We start from the raw sequence: 21,650 nt of genomic DNA on the forward strand, positions 1-21,650 counted from the left end.
TAGACTGAGGTGTGTAGGCAAAGCTCTGGCAATTCGACGCACAGCAGAGATGCAAACGTTCATACATTTATAGGTATATTCTTATGTACATATGTTTGTATGCACATGTGTGTATTAGGTGTGTAATCAAGTTGAGCTGCTGCCTACACTTGTTGTTTTCTACCTACATACGTACGTATGTACGTGAGGGGACATAACGATCGTGCTTTTAGACATAGTGTTGCTCGTAACGCAGCACATGTAGGGGAGGGGAATGCAATTTTGAAGCCCACTATGCTTTCTAAACCCGACGCTTTGCGCTGGTTGAGTTGACGAGGTCGAAAGTTGTTCCAGCCACAAATTGAATGATCAGTTCGCTTTGAGCATTGCTACGCGTTGGACGCGATCTTCGGAAAATTGTGATTTCTAAACGAAAAACGAAACGACTGACACACTACCACATTCAACAAGGCATTAACCAGCAAACCAACAATTAAAAAATAGCCATATAAAAAAAGAGAAGAATAGAGCAAATACAAAAAACGAAGAGCTAAAAAAACATTGAATATTTTTATAGCGTTAGTTTCAGATTCTGTGCTTGTGTGTTTTGGTATGAATTTGCTTGGAATACAAGTTTTTTACTAGTGTTTTGTGCTATTTTTTATTTATTAAAAAAAAGTTTTATCCTAACAAAATTGGCGTGCTCGGTGAATTGTTTTGCGCGAAAATCCTTGAATCGAATTTTTTTTTTCAGAAATATCGACTGCATTCTAATAAATCATTCAGTTAATTTTGTTATAAATTCCCAATTAAAACCTTGATAAAATGGTCTCGAAAGGCAGCAAAAAGAAGCAACAGCAAGTGAGTGGTCATAGCAGCAGAGACAGTAAAAATGCTGCCAGCAGCAGCAGTTTCACCTCTACCTCCTCGACCACTGTGGTGCGTACGGCTGACACCGGCGCAGAGACAGCGTCAAACAGTAAGACGGTGTTGGAGGCGACTCCTACAACATCGCAGTCGATACAGTTGCCTGCGTGGACGAAAACTTCACAGCAGGTAAAAAACCATGAATCGGCGACAAGCGGCAAATCGACGCTGTCAACAACGTACGCAGGTACGCAATCGCAAACACAGTTGTTCAAGAGCAGCAGCAGCAGCAGCAGCAGCCACATTGAATCGAGGTCAGAGCAGCAACAGCAACTGCAGCAAGGTGGGCAGCAGGAACAGCTATTTGAGTTAGTCAGCAACGCAGGCGGCGGTGATACTGCGCCAATTGTTTCCATAATGACGGACACCTTAAAATCGACGAATGCATCATCCTCATCATCCTCATTTCAACAGAAATCAGAATACTATGAAGAGATCTCAGGCGATTTTTCGAATTCCAAAGTTATATCATCCATCGATCTGCTTGAAAGTGATAAAAAGGAGCCGGTTTTCTCAGTGCCGATCGATGTCATTGAGGTAGTTGGAGGCGGTAGTAGCACCAACATTGGCAGTTTCAACACAGCATATTCCTCATCCTCCCAGTCACAAACCGGTGCAATCACCAGCATCAGCAGCTCCAACTTTGCACAAATGCAGTCCATGAGCAGCAGCAGTAAGGTCATTGATGGAGGAATTACGTTTTCCAACATGTCCACTGAAAACTCAAAGTCGTCGTTGTCTACCTCGAAAACAGCAAAGTCGGGCAAAGTCACATCAACTAATGTTGAAATGACATCATCGTCAAACAAGTTTTCAGCAAATGATGTGAACAGCAGTAGCTATACGTCGTACTCGACGACTGATGGTCATGTTATTAATGGTGGTACAACAACACCAGCAATAGCGCCGCCAAACAAAACTTCAACGGTATACGCAAAAGACACACAGAAAGCAATCAATGACGACACTTATTCCACCACCTCCGCTGCAATTCAGAGCTACTCAACACAAGCTAATACGTCACAGAGTAGCATAGATAAGAAAATAAAGAGTGACGTCGTGAATAGCAAACAATTAGCGTCCAAAAAGTCAACGAAAACGTCTTCGGAAATTGAGCAAAATATCTCTGAGCAAACAATCGAACAAAGCTCGCTCAAGAAAAGTAAGTCCACGTCAAAGAAAGAGGTGTACGATGTGAAAACTAAAAGATGGACAGAGTTGAACGAAAAAACCGGCATTAGCGCCACGAACAAAAAGCATCCAACTATTGAGCGCTACGTTAGTCGTGAATCGGATGGGACATACAAAATTACGTATAAGAAAAAAATATTCGATCAGCGTGCGAACAAGTGGAAAATCATCGAAGAGAAGACGGTGGACAGTGCTCATGATACACACTACCCTGAAATAGTTGATGATGTCATCAATACAACGACGACCACATACACAACCAAAGTGTATGACACCACAAGTGGGGAGTGGAAAGTTGTTGAAGAGAAATCGTTTGTGGACGCAAAAGCTTTCGTGCCAAACGACATTGTTCGCGAAATCGAAAAAGACAATACTGATGTGGCGAACATAACAACAACGACCGAAGTAACAAAGGTAATTATTACTTATGTATAAATATGTATGCCCGTATATACAATTTGCGCATTCATTAGGGTACCCTTTGGATTTTTATAAGAAACATTTGGATTTTTGGAAAAATTGTATGGCTATCTATTACTAGATTTTTTTAGATAGATTATTTTCTTTATTATGGTAATATACACAAATATCTTAAAAACTATTTATAACGAATATCGACATCGACCCAAGTGGGTGCCAATTCAATTGGCATTGAAAGCCAAATTTGTTTCAAATAAAATGCGCAAAGCTGAATTATATTCGTTTACAATGCAGTTCACGATCTTTTTTGTTTCAAAGCACTAGTGATAAACTCAACTAGATTATTCCAACCGCCTGAACCAACTCCATTCAATGTATTTTAACTTCCTCTTGGTCTACATGTTGTCTGATTGTTTCAAAATAGGGCACCTACCTAAGAAGTGTGCTATGTATTCTAATTCGTTTGAGTTACAAATACAGCCGTTTAAATTTTTGGGGCCTCCGAGGTAAATAAGACCGCATTTGGTCTTCAAAACCCACGATATTTTATAATTTTGAACCGCATCGTTGAAATAGCTTTTACCAATATGATGATCAAGGTCCTTGTATGTGCAAGTACTTTTCAACGCTCTTTCACACAATCTCTGTTTGTGCGTCGTGCACACAGTTGCATCTATGTTAGTATTTCATAGCCTTCAATCTGAAATGTCGTAAGTCAGATTTAAGTTTAATTCTCTGTCTAAGTCGTGAACTGCTTTTGCTCAAAATATTTGTCTTTGTAGGATAATTTCTGAGAATTCATGTGGCAATCTACGAGTATTAGCATCATAATCAAATAAGGTCATATGAATATGTTTTAGGTGAAGTTGTAAGTAACGGCGGCCGCCGTAGCCGAATGGATTGGTGCGTGACTACCATTCGGAATTCAGGGAGAACGTAGGTTCGAGTCTCGGGGAAACACCAACACGAAGAAAAAGTTTTTTCGAATAGCGGTCACCCCTCGTCAGGCTATAGCAAACCGCCGAGTGTATTTCTGTCATAAAAAAGCATAAAAAATATTTACCGTTTGGAGTCGTCTTGAAGTTGTAGGTGCCTCCATTTGTGGAATAACATCAAGACGCACACAACACATAGGAGGAAGAGCTCGATCAAACACCTAAAAAAGGGTGTACGCGCGAATTATATATATATATTTTTTTTTTTAATTTTATATATATATATATTTTCAAATATATATATATATATATATATATGTAATTAATTCAAAGGATAAATTAGAAAGCCAGTTTCTAAAAGAAGTTCAAAATCAAGTTCAAAATTCTTTTTAAAAAATGCAACTAAGCTTGATCTACTTCTTCAAGTAATATCCACTTTCTAGTAATATCTAGTGAGGTACCATCGATCCCTGTTAACAAATAAAACATCAAAATAAAGGAGAAGGCAAGGCATGACACACAAATTAATTTAAAAAAAATCATATGCGGTTTGTTGTTGTCATACAGTTTTAAGAAACTCGCTCAATATAAGCATGCTTCTAAGGCAAATTAGTAGCTTTGAATCAGTAACAAACACGCAAATGCAAAACAAAAAAATGAATATGTCTTGGGAAGAATGGCTTTGAACAAACTAACTATATGTCACGGAAAAATACTCTAGGCCACAACGGCAGCAAAATATAATCCCTTAATAATATTATTATAACCATACACATTTGGCTTCGTTAGGCCTAATTCTTCCTACCGCAAATCATGGTGTAAATCATAATTTATTCTCACAAATGGAGGCATATACGAGTGCATAAAAAATAAAAGACACCCTAATGTACTTATGTATGCATGTATCAATAGGCAGCTTTTTGGCTCAGAGAAAAATAAATTCTTACTACTACTTGTTTCAAGAGAATTGTTTCATACCTGTACACAGAGCAGGTGAGCGTCAACTTGGTTATGCTCTCATAAAGAAGCAAGTAAAAGCTAAATAATAGAGAGCTAAATACAAATACGCGCACTTACTTACATATATATAATATTGTTATTGTATAAACATTTTCACATTCCATGCAGTGCTGCCGCTTTGCTCCGTATACGAGTACTTCAAAAGTGAGACGTTTTTTGCGAATTTTTGCCAATTTGCAAAAGATATGGTACTTTATTTTTCGCTCATTTCGCTAGATGTTTAAATTTTAGGTGTAGCATAAGTTTTGATGTATTTTAAAGAGGCACAAAAAGTGAAAATTCGTATAATTTGATTTTGATTTGAAAATTTGAAGCAAACATTCAATTCATTAATCCATCGAAATTTTGAAGCAGGTTAGGGTCAACTAAGTCTAACAGAAATGCATTTGAGCAGATTGCATACGTTTTTAATTTACTATGCTTCCCTCATAGCTTTGCGGCTGCAGAGCCAATATTTGCGAATTTAAATTAATTAAAAATTAATTAGTAGATGAATAAACCTTGCGTTAGAAACTGTTGAGAATATAATGCTTTCAAAATGTATACAAAACGAGTTTAGCTTGATCTTTCGTATACCGAAATTACAGCATACACTTTGAATATATTGTATATAAGTAGAAGAAAACAAGTTACATATCTGCGAAAAAAAATTACTAAAAATCAGCGGTATTTTGTAGTCACTTAAAACGTTCACTTTGTTATACTAAAATTCACTTTGTTATAGAAAAATTCTGCATAGAAAGTTGAAAGCTTTGATGAACATTTAAAATATTTAGTAGAAACATAGTTCTATGTTTATAATTTTGTAGCTCGGTGTGTATTAGAAGAAATCGTAGGGGTAGGAATTAATAGTAGTTTGAGCAAGTATACGAGTAATGATTCTTGCCCCTACGAAATTTATGCAAAATCTATGTGAAATCGTCACCCAATACTAAAAACAAATATTTATTCAATCGGACTATTTTTTGTTTTTAATTTTGACAATTTTCTTCAAAATTCATATTTTGATTAGCATAAACAAATTAAGTGATACATACTATCGCACATTTTTTCTAGCCGTCTCGGCAGCACTGATTCCATGTTATATAAGGAATGCCGTTTTGGGCCTTATCTCTCACTTTGAGGGGCCGAAGCCACCGGTATTTAAGCATATTCACATGTTTTCGTAACATACTCGTGCATACTTAAACATATGTATGTATGTATTCAGGAGGGCACATGCACATACATACACACATGCATACATACATATGTCAGGCAAGTAAACGCACACACATATATATGTACGTTATGTTGTCATACATTTGAGTCACAAAATTGTTTTGGAATGCAGAAGCGGCAATGATAAAATTTTTGAGCATTTTGAGAAGTATTAAAGATGTTTGTATGTAAGTTTGTATGTGCATACATACTTTTACTTAAATTTATACTATTCGTTAATACAAGGTGGCGCAAAATTAGTCCCTCTATCGGAAGATTAGTAATATTTGGAAATGGCGTCGTACGTTAGTAATATTTGACACTTGTAAACTAAACAGCTGCAGTACACAAACAGACAAGCAATGGAGCGGGTAAAGGCCAAGATAAAGATTTCCATTACACAAAATCATTTTCTTTGAAATAAGGTATGTATTTAAAAACAAAACGATTATTAATTTTGCGCCACCTTGTATAAGGCCGAAGCGAAAGGCCTAAACTCATGTTAGGTTAGGTTGGTTAGGTTCGGCAACCGCATGGCGCATAGAGACAGTGATGCGACTTAGACCATCTTAGATTATCTATATTCGTTAAGAAGTAGGATCTTAAATATCGGTTCCTGCTTCTGGCTAGAGCTGAGCCTGTGCAAAAAAGGTGTTGAATTGTTTCCAACTCCTCCTCATTTCTGCAGCTACGACAGAAATCTTGCGTGTAAACGCCTAATCTCCTTGCATGATTTCCTATAAGACAATGTCCTGTGAGGGCCCCTACTAAGATCCCAATTTGAAGTCTACTCAATTTTATAATATTCTTGGAGAGACGTAGATTTAGCCTTGGCCATGTTCGCCTAGCAATTTCACAGGTATTGGCACTAATCCATCTTTGATTTACAGAACTGATTAATGCGTCTTTAATAACAAGTGGCAAGTTGCGAGAGCTACCCCTATAAAATGGCTTATTTTTGGCATACAGGTACCTTCTCTTGCAAGTTGGTCAGCCCTACAGTTCTCTGGTATATCTCTGTGGCAAGGAAACCAGCATAAGATAATACGATATTGTTTAGCCATCTCATTAAGAGATTGGCGACAATGTAAGACACTCCTTAATGTTATTTGGAATGCATCCAGGGCTCATAAGGCAGCTTGGCTGTCTGATAGAATGCAGATATCTTATGATGATATTCTGTTTATCTCTAACCATTTTAAGGCTTCATGAATAAAGTTCAGTCGGAAAAACGCCCTGACTGCAAACCACCCAACAGGCACGGGTCGCATGACACCTTGGATTAGGAAGATTTTTTAACAGGGTTTACTCCCTCCGCCAGATCTATCTTAGCCAATTGTACATCAGACAGGCCTTATGAACTATTTGAGGAAGAAGCCGCGCTTCCACAGAAACTCAATTACGGCATGACCCAAAAAGGAACCACCCTTTGGGTAACTAGTGGTACAACGGCCTAAAGAGTATAGGAATTCAAGATTAATTTTAGTCCATCTCAATTTGTTTTAGGCTAATTGCGAAAAACCTAATTTTCCGTTTGCCTGTGGCCACGAGCAAATTAATAATTAAGAATGACGTTATCCAAGAGGCCAATAGGGCATGGAGAAATGAAGATACATGCGTAACAGCTAGGCTACTTGGCTGCAAATAAATAAGAAAAAGACAAAAGACTTAGCCTTTCAAGAGAGGATATCTCGAAGGTCGTGGCTTATTCATATAACCGGTCATGGGCTATTTGGCAGACATTGTTTGAGATAAGGAGTTTTCTTCCATGAATATTGTAGAAGTTGTAGAGATGAGGAAAAGGAAGTAACAGTTGAGCACTTCCTTTGCAATTGTCCAGCCTTAGCAGAGCAGGTTTTCTAGGTAAATATTTTTTCAATTCTCTTACGGAACCGTCTGGCGTGGGGATGGGACCAATCCGCGTTTCAGAAGGGCCATAAAATGGTTCCACAATGAAAAATAAATTAGGTTTCGGTGACGCACAGTGGTATTACAAGGTCTAAGTGAGTTGGTCGTAGAGACCGACTACCAACTTGACCTAAATTAACCTGTACAAAGAATGAATTGACAGGTTGAAATGAAACTTCACAACCGTTCATTTGAATAACATAACTAAAAAAAAATAGGCTAAGAGCAACGCTCTCTCTTATCGAACCGCATAACTTATTGAACATCCTAGTAATTATAAAATGTCCCTAATATTGATCTTATTTCATCTGTACCCATTGACCTTTTTTCCTTTTTTTTCTTTATTTCAAATTGAATTCGTACCAAATTTCACTCTGTAGTTTATAAAATATACGTCTTTAGCAATAGAACGAATTTGTGTTTGAAAAATCGATAACATTTGGAAAGCTTTTTAACTAATAAAATAAATAACTAACTAAATGGCGCGTACATTTCCGTTAGGTGTTTGGCCGATCTCCTCCTATTTGTGGCGTGCGTCTTGATGTTGTTCCACAAATGGAGGGACCTACAGTTTCAAGCCGACTCCGAACGGCAGATATTTTTCTTTCGTAACCTCAGATTTTTATAAAATGTCATGTCAGCCGTTGAAAGCAGTGTTTAATATAATGGGAGGGCATCTAGAGGTCCAGTGTTCTTTGGAAAACGATAAAAAAATATTTTTTCTTATAGCAATAAAAAAGGCATTAATGGATCCGGGTTATTATTACCAATTTCTTAAACTTCTTTAACTCTGCTTTATTTACTCCAAATACTAATCTTAAGCCTTTCTCGATTTCTTCTTTCAGATATTTGATGCTAGCCTGAATGACTGGCGGGTACTAGACGAAAAAACCCACACTGATGTTATTGAGCGAATAGTTGAAGCGCCTAAAAAGACAATATTTATAGACGAATATGTAGAAATCGAAAAGAATGTGGAAATAACAGAAGACAGTGAAAATATAACCAATGAACGTACTAACACATCAAAAAGGAAGGATGTTGTCACAAATGTTTACGACGAAGTTGATGAGGTTAGGAAAGAGAGGCTGACTTCAAATGACTCAAGAATCGTAAGACTTACATAGAAAACTACTATAGTAACTATATCAAACACTTAACCATTTATTTTAACAGCGTGGAGTCGATCAAAAGGGATCGTTTGGTTCAAAGCATACGGAAATGTGTATTTGCGAAATTTGCACCTGCGGGTAAGTTAAGTTCTTAAGTTTTCTTCTGCATACATTTGTATCTAAATATGTACTTCAGTTCACTAATTCAAGTAGCGTAACCAATTGTGGCGGAAATTGTGTGTTATAAATGATTTACTTTCAAACTGGGGCTATTAAATGCATTCACTCAGGAGTTAGAATTTTTTTAGAACGCGAATATTTATATGCACAGGCGTATGCTTAGTTGTTCTACTTATATTTATTTATTTATATACAAAAGCAACAACAAACATATATGTGACAAAAGCTATTGTCCTTCTGGTCGATCATAAATTTAATACTCCTTAATTTGGATAAAAATAAACAAAGAGCGCCAGTTTCTTCTTACTCCAGTTAGCCTTCGCTAAATAGGAATATTAAAAGAAGTCAAATCCTTCTACGCTTGGTAGGTAGGTAGGTGAGATGGTTAAAGTACTTGTCTAGCATTCCCCAAGTAGCACTAAAGCGCCGTTTTGATACCATTATGAGACCTCCAACGGGCAGATATCTACAACCAGCCAGAGCTGGTGATGTAATGGGAAGATTGATAGGATTAAGGTTAGCGCACTGCCACAGGCTGTCGAAGAACGGAGCACCCAGTGTCCTTAACCGCCTGGCTGCCAAGCCCGGACATTTACAGAGAAAGTGCTCAACAGTCTCCTTTTCTGAAAGGTCTCCACAGCTTCAGCAATGGGGATTAAAGGGTAAACCCAGCTTTTCTGCTTGAGTGCCGATTGTTCAATGATCGGTAAACACAGCTATGAGTCTGGGAATCGATTGGCGAGGAGTCCTCCGAACTACCTGTGCCCTGCATTTTTTGTACTTGGGCCAAAGGGTTTTCGAAATACCAAACGAAGAAATGGAGCTCCATCCGATCTGTGCTTTCCTGAGAAATAAGTTGTCCAATGCGACTTTAAAAAAAGTTTGGGGGCATGACGATGACCGGGTGGGAGACCTCTGAAACCATTTTCGTCAACCCTTTCCTAGCAAACTTCATCAGTAATTTGATTTCCCTCTACTTTTTATATCCTGGAACCCAGATCGGAGAAATGTTACCTGCACACCCAAGAAATTTATTCTTCTCCTTAAAGGAGTTAACAAATTTGGATCTGCACCATGGCGTCGTCAGTGCCTTGATCGCAGTTTGATTAGCGAAAAAAAGATTGATATCTGCCTGGCTCTCGCGTTCCCTAAGCGTTCTGCATGCCTGCAGAAGTCTTTACTGGCTAAAACACACCAACAGTTTTCGGCAGTTTTAAGGAAATTTATAAATTGTCTGTTTTAAGAAAACCCCTGATCCGACTCCCGATTCCATCTTGGAGCCATCAGTGAAGACAGAGGTAACAGCCTTGCCTTCTTGGAAAGATTGCCCTGGCACGCTCCTCAAACTCCAGTGTGCGTATAGAGAGATCTGTATAAAGTTCACCTCACTTCACTCGTGATTTGATCCCATTAGCAACAATATTTAATTTTTCCATTTTCCATTAAGTGTGATGTGGTTTAAAAAAAAAAAGACACTTATTATTGAATCATTTATTCAATGCGAAGCACAATCGTTCAAAAGGCCTCCACGGCTTTTATGGCTGAAACCAATCCGACGAAACCAATTTTTGAGCACTTCTTCCGCTATATCGAGTTGTATGCCATGAATAGCGCGTTGAATACTCGTATTGCCTTTTAAAGCATGAAAGTTTATTCACATGGAACAATGACTTCCAATAACTCTACAAGAAGTAGTCCAATAGTGTTAAATCTGCATATTTATCTTTTAATGATGATGATGAAATTGTAGACAATACTGAGAAAATTGGAAGCCCCATGACAGATCATAACATATTAGATATATCCGAAATGCCTTGGAGAACATAACATCCAATAAGCGAAATTGAAATGGCTGCTGTTTTTAGCATTTTTTTTTTTGTCATATCTAGAGCTTCAGTCTTCATGAACCGTTAGAAATACTGCCGATACAAACCAAACCAGTTTCTTATGCGAAAATTTTTACTTTAATTGCTTTTACTACACAAATTGAATATTTGTAATTTTTTCATTTCAGTCGCCATCATTGCGCTTCAAGTGTAAAGCAAACAGATACAATCTTGGAAACAATAGGTGAGTCAATCAAATATACAAATAACCTATTTGCCTTGAGTTAAGACAACCACTTCAATATTTACAGATTTGTTGGATGAATCTCAAACACGAATACGTTCTAACACTTGGTCTAAAAAAGACCTAGAAGAATCTCGTTTAAAACTATTATATGACCATGTAGGCCCAGCCACTTTAGTGAAACCCGTGGACAATTTAAAACCTGAAGGGGAATTTGTGATTCCCGAGAAAATTCCATTCCAGCCAACAGAGAGAAGAACACTAGTAACTAGAAAAGACAATCTACGTACTGAAGGAGAAATGACCTTTACAGAAGTAGAAGAGTATCAGTATGCAACTAGACCTCAACAAGTTAAACCCATCGACAATCTCAAACCTGAAGGTGAATTTTATGTACCAGAAAAACCAAAATACCAACCAGTTGAACAGCCCACTCAAGTAAAACATAAAGACAATTTAAAGCCTGAGGGAGACTTTTACACACCTGAAAAAGTCGGCTACCAGCCATCGGAACGCCCAATACAAAAGCGACCAGAAGACAATTTAAAACCGGAGGGCGAATTTACGATACCTGAAAAGACTCCTTACGAGCCAGCAGAGCGGCCGACTCAAATAACAAGACGAGATAATCTTCGAACAGAGGGCGAAATGACATTCGAATCAAAAGAAACATATCAGTTCGTAAGTAGACCTGAACAAGTTAAGCCCACCGATAATCTAAGACCGGAAGGAGAATTTTATACACCAGAGAAACCTGGTTACAAACCGGCAGAACGTCCAACTCAGAAAAAACCGGAAGACAATTTGAAACCTGAGGGCGAATTCTATTCTCCAGAGAAATCGAAGTTCCAGCCAGGTGAACGCCCAACTCAAGTAAGGCATGCAGATAACTTGCGACCGGAAGGTGAGTTTTACACTCCCGAGAAACCAGGATTCAAGCCGGCAGAGCGACCGACTCAGAAGAAGCCGGAAGATAATTTGAGACCAGAGGGCGAATTTTACACTCCCGAAAAACCAGGATTTAGACCAGCAGAACGCCCAACTCAGAAAAGGCCAGAGGATAACTTGAGACCAGAGGGTGAATTTTATTCCCCTGAAAAACCAGGATATAGACCAGCAGATCGACCGACACAGACGAAACCACAGGATAATTTGAGACCAGAGGGTGAATTTTATTCTCCAGAGAAACCGAAGTTCCAGCCAGGAGAACGTCCAACTCAAGTAAGACACGCAGATAACTTGCGACCGGAAGGAGAGTTTTATACTCCGGAAAAACCAGGCTTCAAGCCGGCAGAGCGACCGACTCAGAAGAAGCCAGAAGATAACCTCCGACCAGAGGGAGAATTTTACACTCCCGAGAAACCAGGATTCAAGCCGGCAGAACGCCCAACTCAGAAAAGGCCAGAAGATAATCTTCGACCAGAGGGTGAATTCTATTCTCCAGATAAACCAAAGTTTCAGCCTGGGGAGCGCCCAACTCAAGTAAGACACGCAGATAACTTGCGACCAGAAGGTGAGTTTTACACACCGGAGAAACCAGGATACCAACCAGCAGAGCGCCCAACTCAGAAAAAACCGGAGGATAATTTGAGGCCTGAGGGTGAATTTTACTCCCCTGAAAGACCAGGATATAGACCAGCAGAACGCCCAACTCAGAAAAAGCCAGAAGATAATCTTCGACCAGAGGGAGAATTTTACACTCCTGAAAAACCAGGATTCAAGCCGGCAGAGCGCCCAACTCAGAAAAGGCCAGAAGATAACTTGAGACCAGAGGGTGAATTCTATTCTCCAGAGAAACCGAAATTCCAGCCTGGTGAGCGGCCAACTCAAGTAAGACACGCAGATAACTTGCGACCCGAAGGTGAGTTTTACACTCCCGAGAAACCAGGATTCAAGCCGGCAGAGCGACCGACTCAGAAGAAGCCGGAAGATAATCTTCGACCAGAGGGAGAATTTTACACTCCCGAGAAACCAGGATATAGACCAGCAGAACGCCCAACTCAGAAAAAGCCCGAAGATAATTTGAGACCAGAGGGTGAATTCATGGTGCCAGAAAAGAGTCCGTTTAAACCAGCTGAAAGAACGGAACGAATAATACGGAAAGATAATTTACGATCAGAAGGAGAAATGATTTTCGAAACTAAAGAAGAATATCAATTTGCAGTCAGACCCGATCAAGTTAAGCCCTCCGATAACCTTAAGCCGGAAGGCGAGTTCTATACTCCCGAAAAGCCGAAATATCAACCAGCAGAGAAACCATTACAAATCAGGCGGGAAGATAACTTAAAACCAGAAGGCGAATTCTATACTCCTGAGAAACCAGGATATAGGCCAGCTGAACGCCCAACTCAGAAAAGGCCAGAGGATAACTTGCGGCCAGAGGGTGAATTCTATTCTCCAGAGAAACCGAAATTCCAGCCTGGTGACCGGCCGACTCAAGTAAGACACGCAGATAACTTGCGACCGGAAGGTGAGTTTTACACTCCTGATAAGCCAGGATTCAAGCCGGCAGAACGCCCAACTCAGAAAAAGCCGGAAGATAACCTTCGACCAGAGGGAGAATTTTACACTCCTGAGAAACCAGGATATAGGCCAGCAGAACGCCCAACTCAGAAAAAGCCAGAAGATAATCTTCGACCAGAGGGAGAATTTTACACTCCTGAAAAACCAGGTTTCAAGCCGGCAGAGCGCCCGACTCAGAAGAAGCCGGAGGATAATTTGAGACCAGAGGGCGAATTTTACACTCCCGAAAAACCAGGATTCAAGCCGGCAGAACGCCCAACTCAGAAAAGGCCGGAAGATAATTTGAGACCAGAAGGAGAATTTTACACTCCAGAGAAACCGAAGTTCCAGCCTGGTGAGCGGCCGACTCAAGTAAGACACGCAGATAACTTGCGACCGGAAGGTGAGTTTTATGCTCCGGATAAGCCAGGTTTCAAGCCGGCAGAGCGACCGACTCAGAAGAAGCCGGAAGATAATTTGAGACCAGAGGGAGAATTTTACACTCCCGAAAAACCAGGATATAGACCAGCAGAACGCCCAACTCAAAAAAGGCCAGAAGATAACTTGAGACCAGAGGGTGAATTCTATTCTCCAGAGAAACCGAAATTCCAGCCTGGTGAGCGGCCGACTCAAGTAAGACACGCTGATAACTTGCGACCGGAAGGTGAGTTTTATACTCCGGAAAAGCCAGGTTTCACGCCGGCAGACCGACCGACTCAGAAGAAACCAGAAGATAACCTTCGACCAGAGGGCGAATTTTACACTCCCGAGAAACCAGGATTCAAGCCGGCCGAACGCCCAACTCAGAAAAGGCCAGAAGATAACTTGAGACCAGAGGGTGAATTCTATTCTCCAGAGAAACCGAAATTCCAGCCTGGTGAGCGGCCGACTCAAGTAAGACACGCAGATAACTTGCGACCGGAAGGTGAGTTTTACACTCCTGATAAGCCAGGATTCAAGCCGGCAGAACGACCGACTCAGAAAAAGCCGGAAGATAACCTTCGACCAGAGGGAGAATTTTACACTCCTGAGAAACCAGGATATAGGCCAGCAGAACGCCCAACTCAGAAAAAGCCAGAAGATAATCTTCGACCAGAGGGAGAATTTTACACTCCTGAAAAACCAGGATTCAAGCCGACAGAACGACCGACTCAGAAGAGGCCAGAAGATAATTTAAGACCAGAGGGAGAATTTTACACTCCCGAAAAACCAGGATATAGACCAGCAGAACGCCCAACTCAGAAAAAGCCAGAAGATAATCTTCGACCAGAGGGAGAATTTTACACTCCTGAAAAACCAGGATTCAAGCCGGCAGAGCGCCCAACTCAGAAAAGGCCAGAAGATAATTTGAGACCAGAGGGTGAATTCTATTCTCCAGAGAAACCGAAATTCCAGCCTGGTGAGCGGCCGACTCAAGTAAGACACGCAGATAACTTGCGACCGGAAGGTGAGTTTTATACTCCGGAAAAACCAGGTTTCACGCCGGCAGAGCGACCGACACAGAAGAAACCAGAAGATAATTTGAGACCAGAGGGCGAATTTTACACTCCCGAAAAACCAGGATATAGACCAGCAGAACGCCCAACTCAGAAAAAGCCCGAAGATAATTTGAGACCAGAGGGTGAATTCATGGTGCCAGAAAAGAGTCCGTTTAAACCAGCTGAAAGAACGGAACGAATAATACGGAAAGATAATTTACGATCAGAAGGAGAGATGATTTTCGAAACTAAAGAAGAATATCAATTTGTCGTCAGACCCGATCAAGTCAAGCCTTCCGATAACCTTAAGCCGGAAGGAGAATTTTATACTCCCGAGAAGCCGAAATATCAACCAGCAGAGAAACCATTACAAATCAGGCGGGAAGATAACCTAAAACCAGAAGGCGAATTCTATACTCCTGAGAAACCAGGATATAGGCCAGCAGAACGCCCAACTCAGAAAAAGCCCGAAGATAATTTGAGACCAGAGGGTGAATTCATGGTGCCAGAAAAGAGTCCGTTTAAACCAGCTGAAAGAACGGAACGAATAATACGGAAAGATAATTTACGATCAGAAGGAGAGATGACTTTCGAAACTAAAGAAGAATATCAATTTGTCGTCAGACCCGATCAAGTCAAGCCTTCCGATAACCTAAAGCCGGAAGGAGAATTTTATACTCCCGAGAAGCCGAAATATCAACCAGCAGAGAAACCATTACAAATCAGGCGGGAAGATAACCTAAAACCAGAAGGCGAATTCTATACTCCTGAGAAACCGGGATATAGGCCAGCAGAACGCCCAACTCAGAAAAGGCCAGAAGATAATCTTCGACCAGAAGGAGAATTTTACACTCCCGAGAAACCAGGATTCAAGCCGGCCGAACGTCCAACTCAGAAAAGGCCAGAAGATAATTTGAGACCAGAGGGTGAATTCTATTCTCCAGAGAAACCGAAATTCCAGCCTGGTGAGCGGCCGACTCAAGTAAGACACGCAGATAACTTGCGACCGGAAGGTGAGTTTTACACTCCTGATAAGCCAGGATTCAAGCCGGCAGAGCGACCGACTCAAAAGAAGCCGGAAGATAATTTGAGACCAGAGGGCGAATTTTACACTCCCGAAAAACCAGGATATAGACCAGCAGAACGCCCAACTCAGAAAAAGCCAGAAGATAATCTTCGACCAGAAGGAGAATTTTACACTCCCGAGAAACCAGGATTCAAGCCGGCCGAACGTCCGACGCAGAAAAGGCCAGAAGATAATTTGAGACCAGAGGGTGAATTCTATTCTCCAGAGAAACCGAAATTCCAGCCTGGTGAGCGGCCGACTCAAGTAAGACACGCAGATAACTTGCGACCGGAAGGTGAGTTTTACACTCCTGATAAACCAGGTTTCAAGCCGGCAGAGCGACCGACTCAGAAGAAACCAGAAGATAATTTGAGACCAGAGGGCGAATTTTACACTCCCGAAAAACCAGGATATAGACCAGCGGAACGCCCAACTCAGAAAAAGCCCGAAGATAATTTGAGACCAGAGGGTGAATTCATGGTGCCAGAAAAGAGTCCGTTTAAACCAGCTGAAAGAACGGAGCAAATAATACGGAAAGATAATTTACGATCAGAAGGAGAGATGATTTTCGAAACTAAAGAAGAATATCAGTTTGTCGTCAGACCCGATCAAGTTAAGCCCTCCGATAACCTTAAGCCGGAAGGAGAGTTCTATACTCCCGAGAAGCCGAAATATCAACCAGCAGAGAAACCAATACAAATCAGGCGGGAAGATAACTTAAAACCAGAAGGCGAATTCTATACTCCTGAGAAACCGGGATATAGGCCAGCAGAACGTCCAACCCAGAAAAGGCCAGAAGATAACTTGAGACCAGAGGGTGAATTCATGGTGCCAGAAAAGAGTCCGTTTAAACCAGCTGAAAGAACGGAACGAATAATACGGAAAGATAATTTACGATCAGAAGGAGAGATGATTTTCGAAACTAAAGAAGAATATCAATTTGTCGTCAGACCCGATCAAGTCAAGCCTTCCGATAACCTTAAGCCGGAAGGAGAATTTTATACTCCCGAGAAGCCGAAATATCAACCAGCAGAGAAACCATTACAAATCAGGCGGGAAGATAACCTAAAACCAGAAGGCGAATTCTATACTCCTGAGAAACCAGGATATAGGCCAGCAGAACGCCCAACTCAGAAAAAGCCCGAAGATAATTTGAGACCAGAGGGTGAATTCATGGTGCCAGAAAAGAGTCCGTTTAAACCAGCTGAAAGAACGGAACGAATAATACGGAAAGATAATTTACGATCAGAAGGAGAGATGACTTTCGAAACTAAAGAAGAATATCAATTTGTAGTCAGACCCGATCAAGTTAAGCCCTCCGATAACCTAAAGCCGGAAGGTGAGTTTTATACTCCCGAGAAACCCGGATACAAACCGGCAGAGCGCCCAACCCAGAAAAAGCCGGAGGATAACTTGAGACCAGAGGGTGAATTCTATTCCCCAGAAAAGCCGAAGTTCCAGCCAGGGGAGCGCCCAACTCAAGTAAGACACGCAGACAACTTGCGGCCGGAAGGTGAGTTCTACACTCCTGATAAGCCAGGATTCAAGCCGGCAGAACGCCCGACTCAGAAGAAGCCGGAAGATAACCTTCGACCAGAGGGAGAATTTTACACTCCTGAGAAACAGGGATACAAACCGGCTGAACGCCCTATACAGAAGAAGCCAGAAGATAATTTGAGACCAGAGGGTGAATTCTATTCTCCAGAGAAACCGAAGTTCCAGCCAGGGGAACGCCCAACTCAAGTAAGACACGCAGACAACTTGCGACCGGAAGGTGAGTTTTACACTCCTGATAAGCCAGGATTCAAGCCGGCAGAACGACCGACTCAGAAAAAGCCGGAAGATAACCTTCGACCAGAGGGAGAATTTTACACTCCTGAGAAACCAGGATTCAAGCCGGCTGAGCGCCCTACACAGAAGAAGCCAGAAGATAATTTGAGACCAGAGGGTGAATTCTATTCTCCAGAGAAACCGAAGTTCCAGCCAGGCGAGCGCCCAACTCAAGTAAGACACGCAGACAACTTGCGACCGGAAGGTGAATTTTACACTCCTGATAAGCCAGGATTCAAGCCGGCAGAGCGACCGACTCAAAAGAAGCCGGAAGATAATTTGAGACCAGAGGGAGAATTTTACACTCCTGAGAAACAGGGATACAAACCGGCTGAACGCCCTACACAGAAGAAGCCAGAAGATAATTTGAGACCAGAGGGGGAATTCTATTCTCCAGAGAAACCGAAATTCCAGCCAGGCGAGCGCCCAACTCAAGTAAGACACGCAGACAACTTGCGACCGGAAGGCGAGTTTTACACTCCTGATAAGCCAGGATTCAAGCCGGCAGAGCGACCGACTCAGAGGAAGCCGGAAGATAACCTTCGACCAGAGGGCGAATTTTACACTCCTGAGAAACCGGGATACAAGCCGGGAGAACGCCCAAGTCAGAAAAAGCCAGAGGATAATTTGAGACCAGAAGGTGAATTCTATTCTCCAGAGAAACCTAAATTCCAGCCAGGGGAGCGCCCAACTCAAGTAAGACACGCAGACAACTTGCGGCCGGAAGGTGAGTTTTACACTCCCGACAAGCAAGAATATAAGCCGGCTGAACGCCCTACGCAGAAGAAGCCAGAGGATAACCTTAAGCCGGAAGGAGAGTTAATTTTGCCAGGGAAAACTGTATTTAAACCAGCTGAAAAGGTACAGCGCGTTATAAGGAAAGACAATCTTCGAACTGAAGGGGAATTTATATTTAATGAGAAACAAAGATATGAGTTTGTGAAAAGACCTGATCAAATAAAACCAATAGATAACTTGAAACCGGAAGGAGAATTTTATAAAGTAGAGAAGCAGTCGTACAAGCCAGGTGAACGTCCACTAGTCAAAAAGCCTGAAGATAATTTAAGAATGGAGGGTGAGTTTACCGTACCAGAAAAAGTCTCATTTAAGCCTGCTGAAAAAACAAAACGTATCACGAGAAAAGATAATTTGCATATGGAAGGTGAAATGACATTTTCGGAAACGGAAAAATACGAATATGTCAGTAGGCCTGAACAAATTAAGCCCTCTGATAATCTAAAGCCAGAGGGTGTGTTTCATACTCCGAAGAAACCTAAATTCCAACCTGCCGACAAGTCATCCCCAGTTAAATATGAAGATAATTTGAGGCCAGAGGGAGAATTCTACGTCCCAGATAAGCCAGGATACAAACCAGCTGATAAAGTGACACGAGTCATTCATAAGGATAATCTTCGAATGGAGGGCGAGATGACTTTTACAGAAAAGCAAAAACACATAAATGTCAAAAGACCGGAAAAGGTTGTACCGCGAGGCAACCTTAAAGTTGAAGGTGATTTTTACACTAAAGAACGGCCGAAATATCAGACTGTAGAGCGGCCGAAGCAAGTGAAACCGGAGGATAATCTCAAACCCGAAGGACAAATGTACATTTCATCTACAGACAAGACAGATTCTAAACATATTAAAACTACTATTGAAAAGGTGGTTGTCAAACGCCCAGTAGACAATCTTAAACTTGAGGGAAATCTTCAAATTTCAAGAAGGGATGATTATAACGAAAAGCAAAGTTCTACATTGGACACTTCCAAAGTTGTGCAGAAGACTTCGAGAACGAAGTACACACATAACAAATCGTCAATATCTCTTGGAGAGGATAATACCATTTTGAAGACAACAAATCAAATGAGCTTTGTATCTGGCAAACAAGCTGTCCCTGCTGATAAATTAAATTCAGAAAAACCTGTTGATGGTTTGGTGGTTGTGTCTACGAAAAAGGTGACTACGGTAATAGGAGGTAGGGTCAAAAAAGAACCAGAAACCGAATATGTTAGACGGCAAGGAAGAGTTAACGTTATTGAAAATATTGCAAAAACCAACAATGTTAAAAATATTGTCAATATTGAAAACAAACATGACGAAGCTATTTCTGTAAAAGAAAATCGTTTCACGAAACAAAACAAATTTACGGATTCTGCTATCCTTAACACTTCTGATCAAAGGTACTCTTCCAAACAAATTGAAAACAAACATGACGAAGCTGTTTCTGTAAAAGAAAATCGTTTTACGAATCAGAACAAATTTACGGATTCTGCTATCCTTAATACTTCCGATCAAAGATACTCTTCCACACAAAGCAAATCGACTAAATTAGGAAGCACATCAGAAAGAATACTATCAACTGCAGTTGGGGAAAATGTCACTGGCCAAACACATTCCACGCAGTGTAAGCTTGGAATGCATGGTGGTACATTAAGCAACTTGAACTCTGCCTCCTCGGTTAAGAATATTTCGGACCAAGCACATTCCACAAATCATCAGTCCACGACTGTTGAAAGTGCATCAACAAAAACTTCATCCAGTTCTTCAGCTGCCACTGTATCCAAACATTTTCATCATCGCAGAAGCGACTTCACTGCCGACACAAACATTACGAATTCAGTATTTCACAGGAAAAATATTTCAAATGAATCAAATCAATTGGGTAGCTTGACATCGAATGGTAAAATTCATAGGAAGAGTATTTTAAATTTGCACGAGGAGCCGTCCAGTTCTGTTTTCCCAAGCGAACGCCAAAGTTACAGTAGCATACACAGACAGAATAGAGAGCAAGACAACAGCTCATTAATGGCGAGTGAACGTCGCCACTACAGCACAATTGGCCAAACACAAAGCAGAGATCAGGCTTCGAAGTCTTGCAGTGTTCACAAAATGTCGTCGACTGGTGGCATCGAATTTCCCTCATACAGTAAACATTCCGAGAGAAGTGTAACCCGCAGGAATGTGAATCAATCGTCTATTTCTCTAGGAATGGATGGAGCTTCATCCACAACCCTATACCGTAGTGAATATAAAACGGTTCCATCTACAACTTGTGCTATACACAAAATCAAAGAAGGTGCATTCCAACACACAAGAAACACGAACGAACATAAATTTTTTAAAACTGTCAAAAACTAACTACGCTTGCAAATTGTAAAGGCATGCCAAAATACGTATGTATACGTACATATGTATGTATGTATGTATATAAAAGAATGCAATATTTTTTTCTTACATATCATTGAGGCATATCAATGTTTTATCTCTAATATTATGTGTATGTATATCTATAATAAGCATGCGTAATTGCCACATATATTTAATAAATCTACCATTATATACTATATAATTTTTTAACACATACATATGTACATATATTCGGAGTTTCTATTTATAAAAGTGGGTGCAAAGTGTGGTGGGTATAATGGGGTGCATTCGAGGCATGCAACTAATATCACAATATGGAACACTGAATTAAAGAAGACCACAAAACGATAACTCAGCGATCTTTAGGACGAAGTGTCGGCCAAAGGGCACACTACAGATACAAAATTGAATGGCAACACATCATAAAAGTACGTTCACATCAAGGCGTATTCTAACTTCGGGACACAGAGAAATCTTTAAGTTGTTATCTGAGCAGTATCCACTGTTTTTGGCACCTAAAGACCACCTGATACCCACAATTTCATTTGGAAGGAAATTTGATGTCAGATTTCCATTGCGTCAACAATGGAGCAATCCAGAATGCATTCAGGGAGGTTTGATGGATATTTTCTTTGCTGATGGGTCCAAGAATGAAATAAAGTCTGGAGCTGGATGGTACTTCAAC

At 40.8% G+C, this 21,650-nt stretch overlaps 1 protein-coding gene across 1 annotated transcript; it reads left to right on the plus strand.

Annotated features, from left to right (window-relative positions):
- Window positions 1-367: 367 nt before the first annotated feature.
- Window positions 368-21,024, plus strand: LOC129245266 (uncharacterized). Its single transcript, XM_054883340.1, has 6 exons — window positions 368-589; window positions 734-2,511; window positions 8,426-8,692; window positions 8,757-8,830; window positions 10,887-10,942; window positions 11,010-21,024. The coding sequence occupies exons 2-6, from the start codon at window positions 805-807 to the stop codon at window positions 20,954-20,956; spliced, it is 12,051 nt and encodes a 4,016-aa protein (XP_054739315.1). The 5' UTR covers window positions 368-589; window positions 734-804; the 3' UTR covers window positions 20,957-21,024.
- The last annotated feature ends 626 nt before the right edge of the window (window positions 21,025-21,650 follow it).

Source organism: Anastrepha obliqua, chromosome 4 (genome assembly GCF_027943255.1).
Source record: "Anastrepha obliqua isolate idAnaObli1 chromosome 4, idAnaObli1_1.0, whole genome shotgun sequence".
In the NCBI taxonomy this organism is placed as follows: Eukaryota; Metazoa; Arthropoda; class Insecta; order Diptera; family Tephritidae; genus Anastrepha; species Anastrepha obliqua.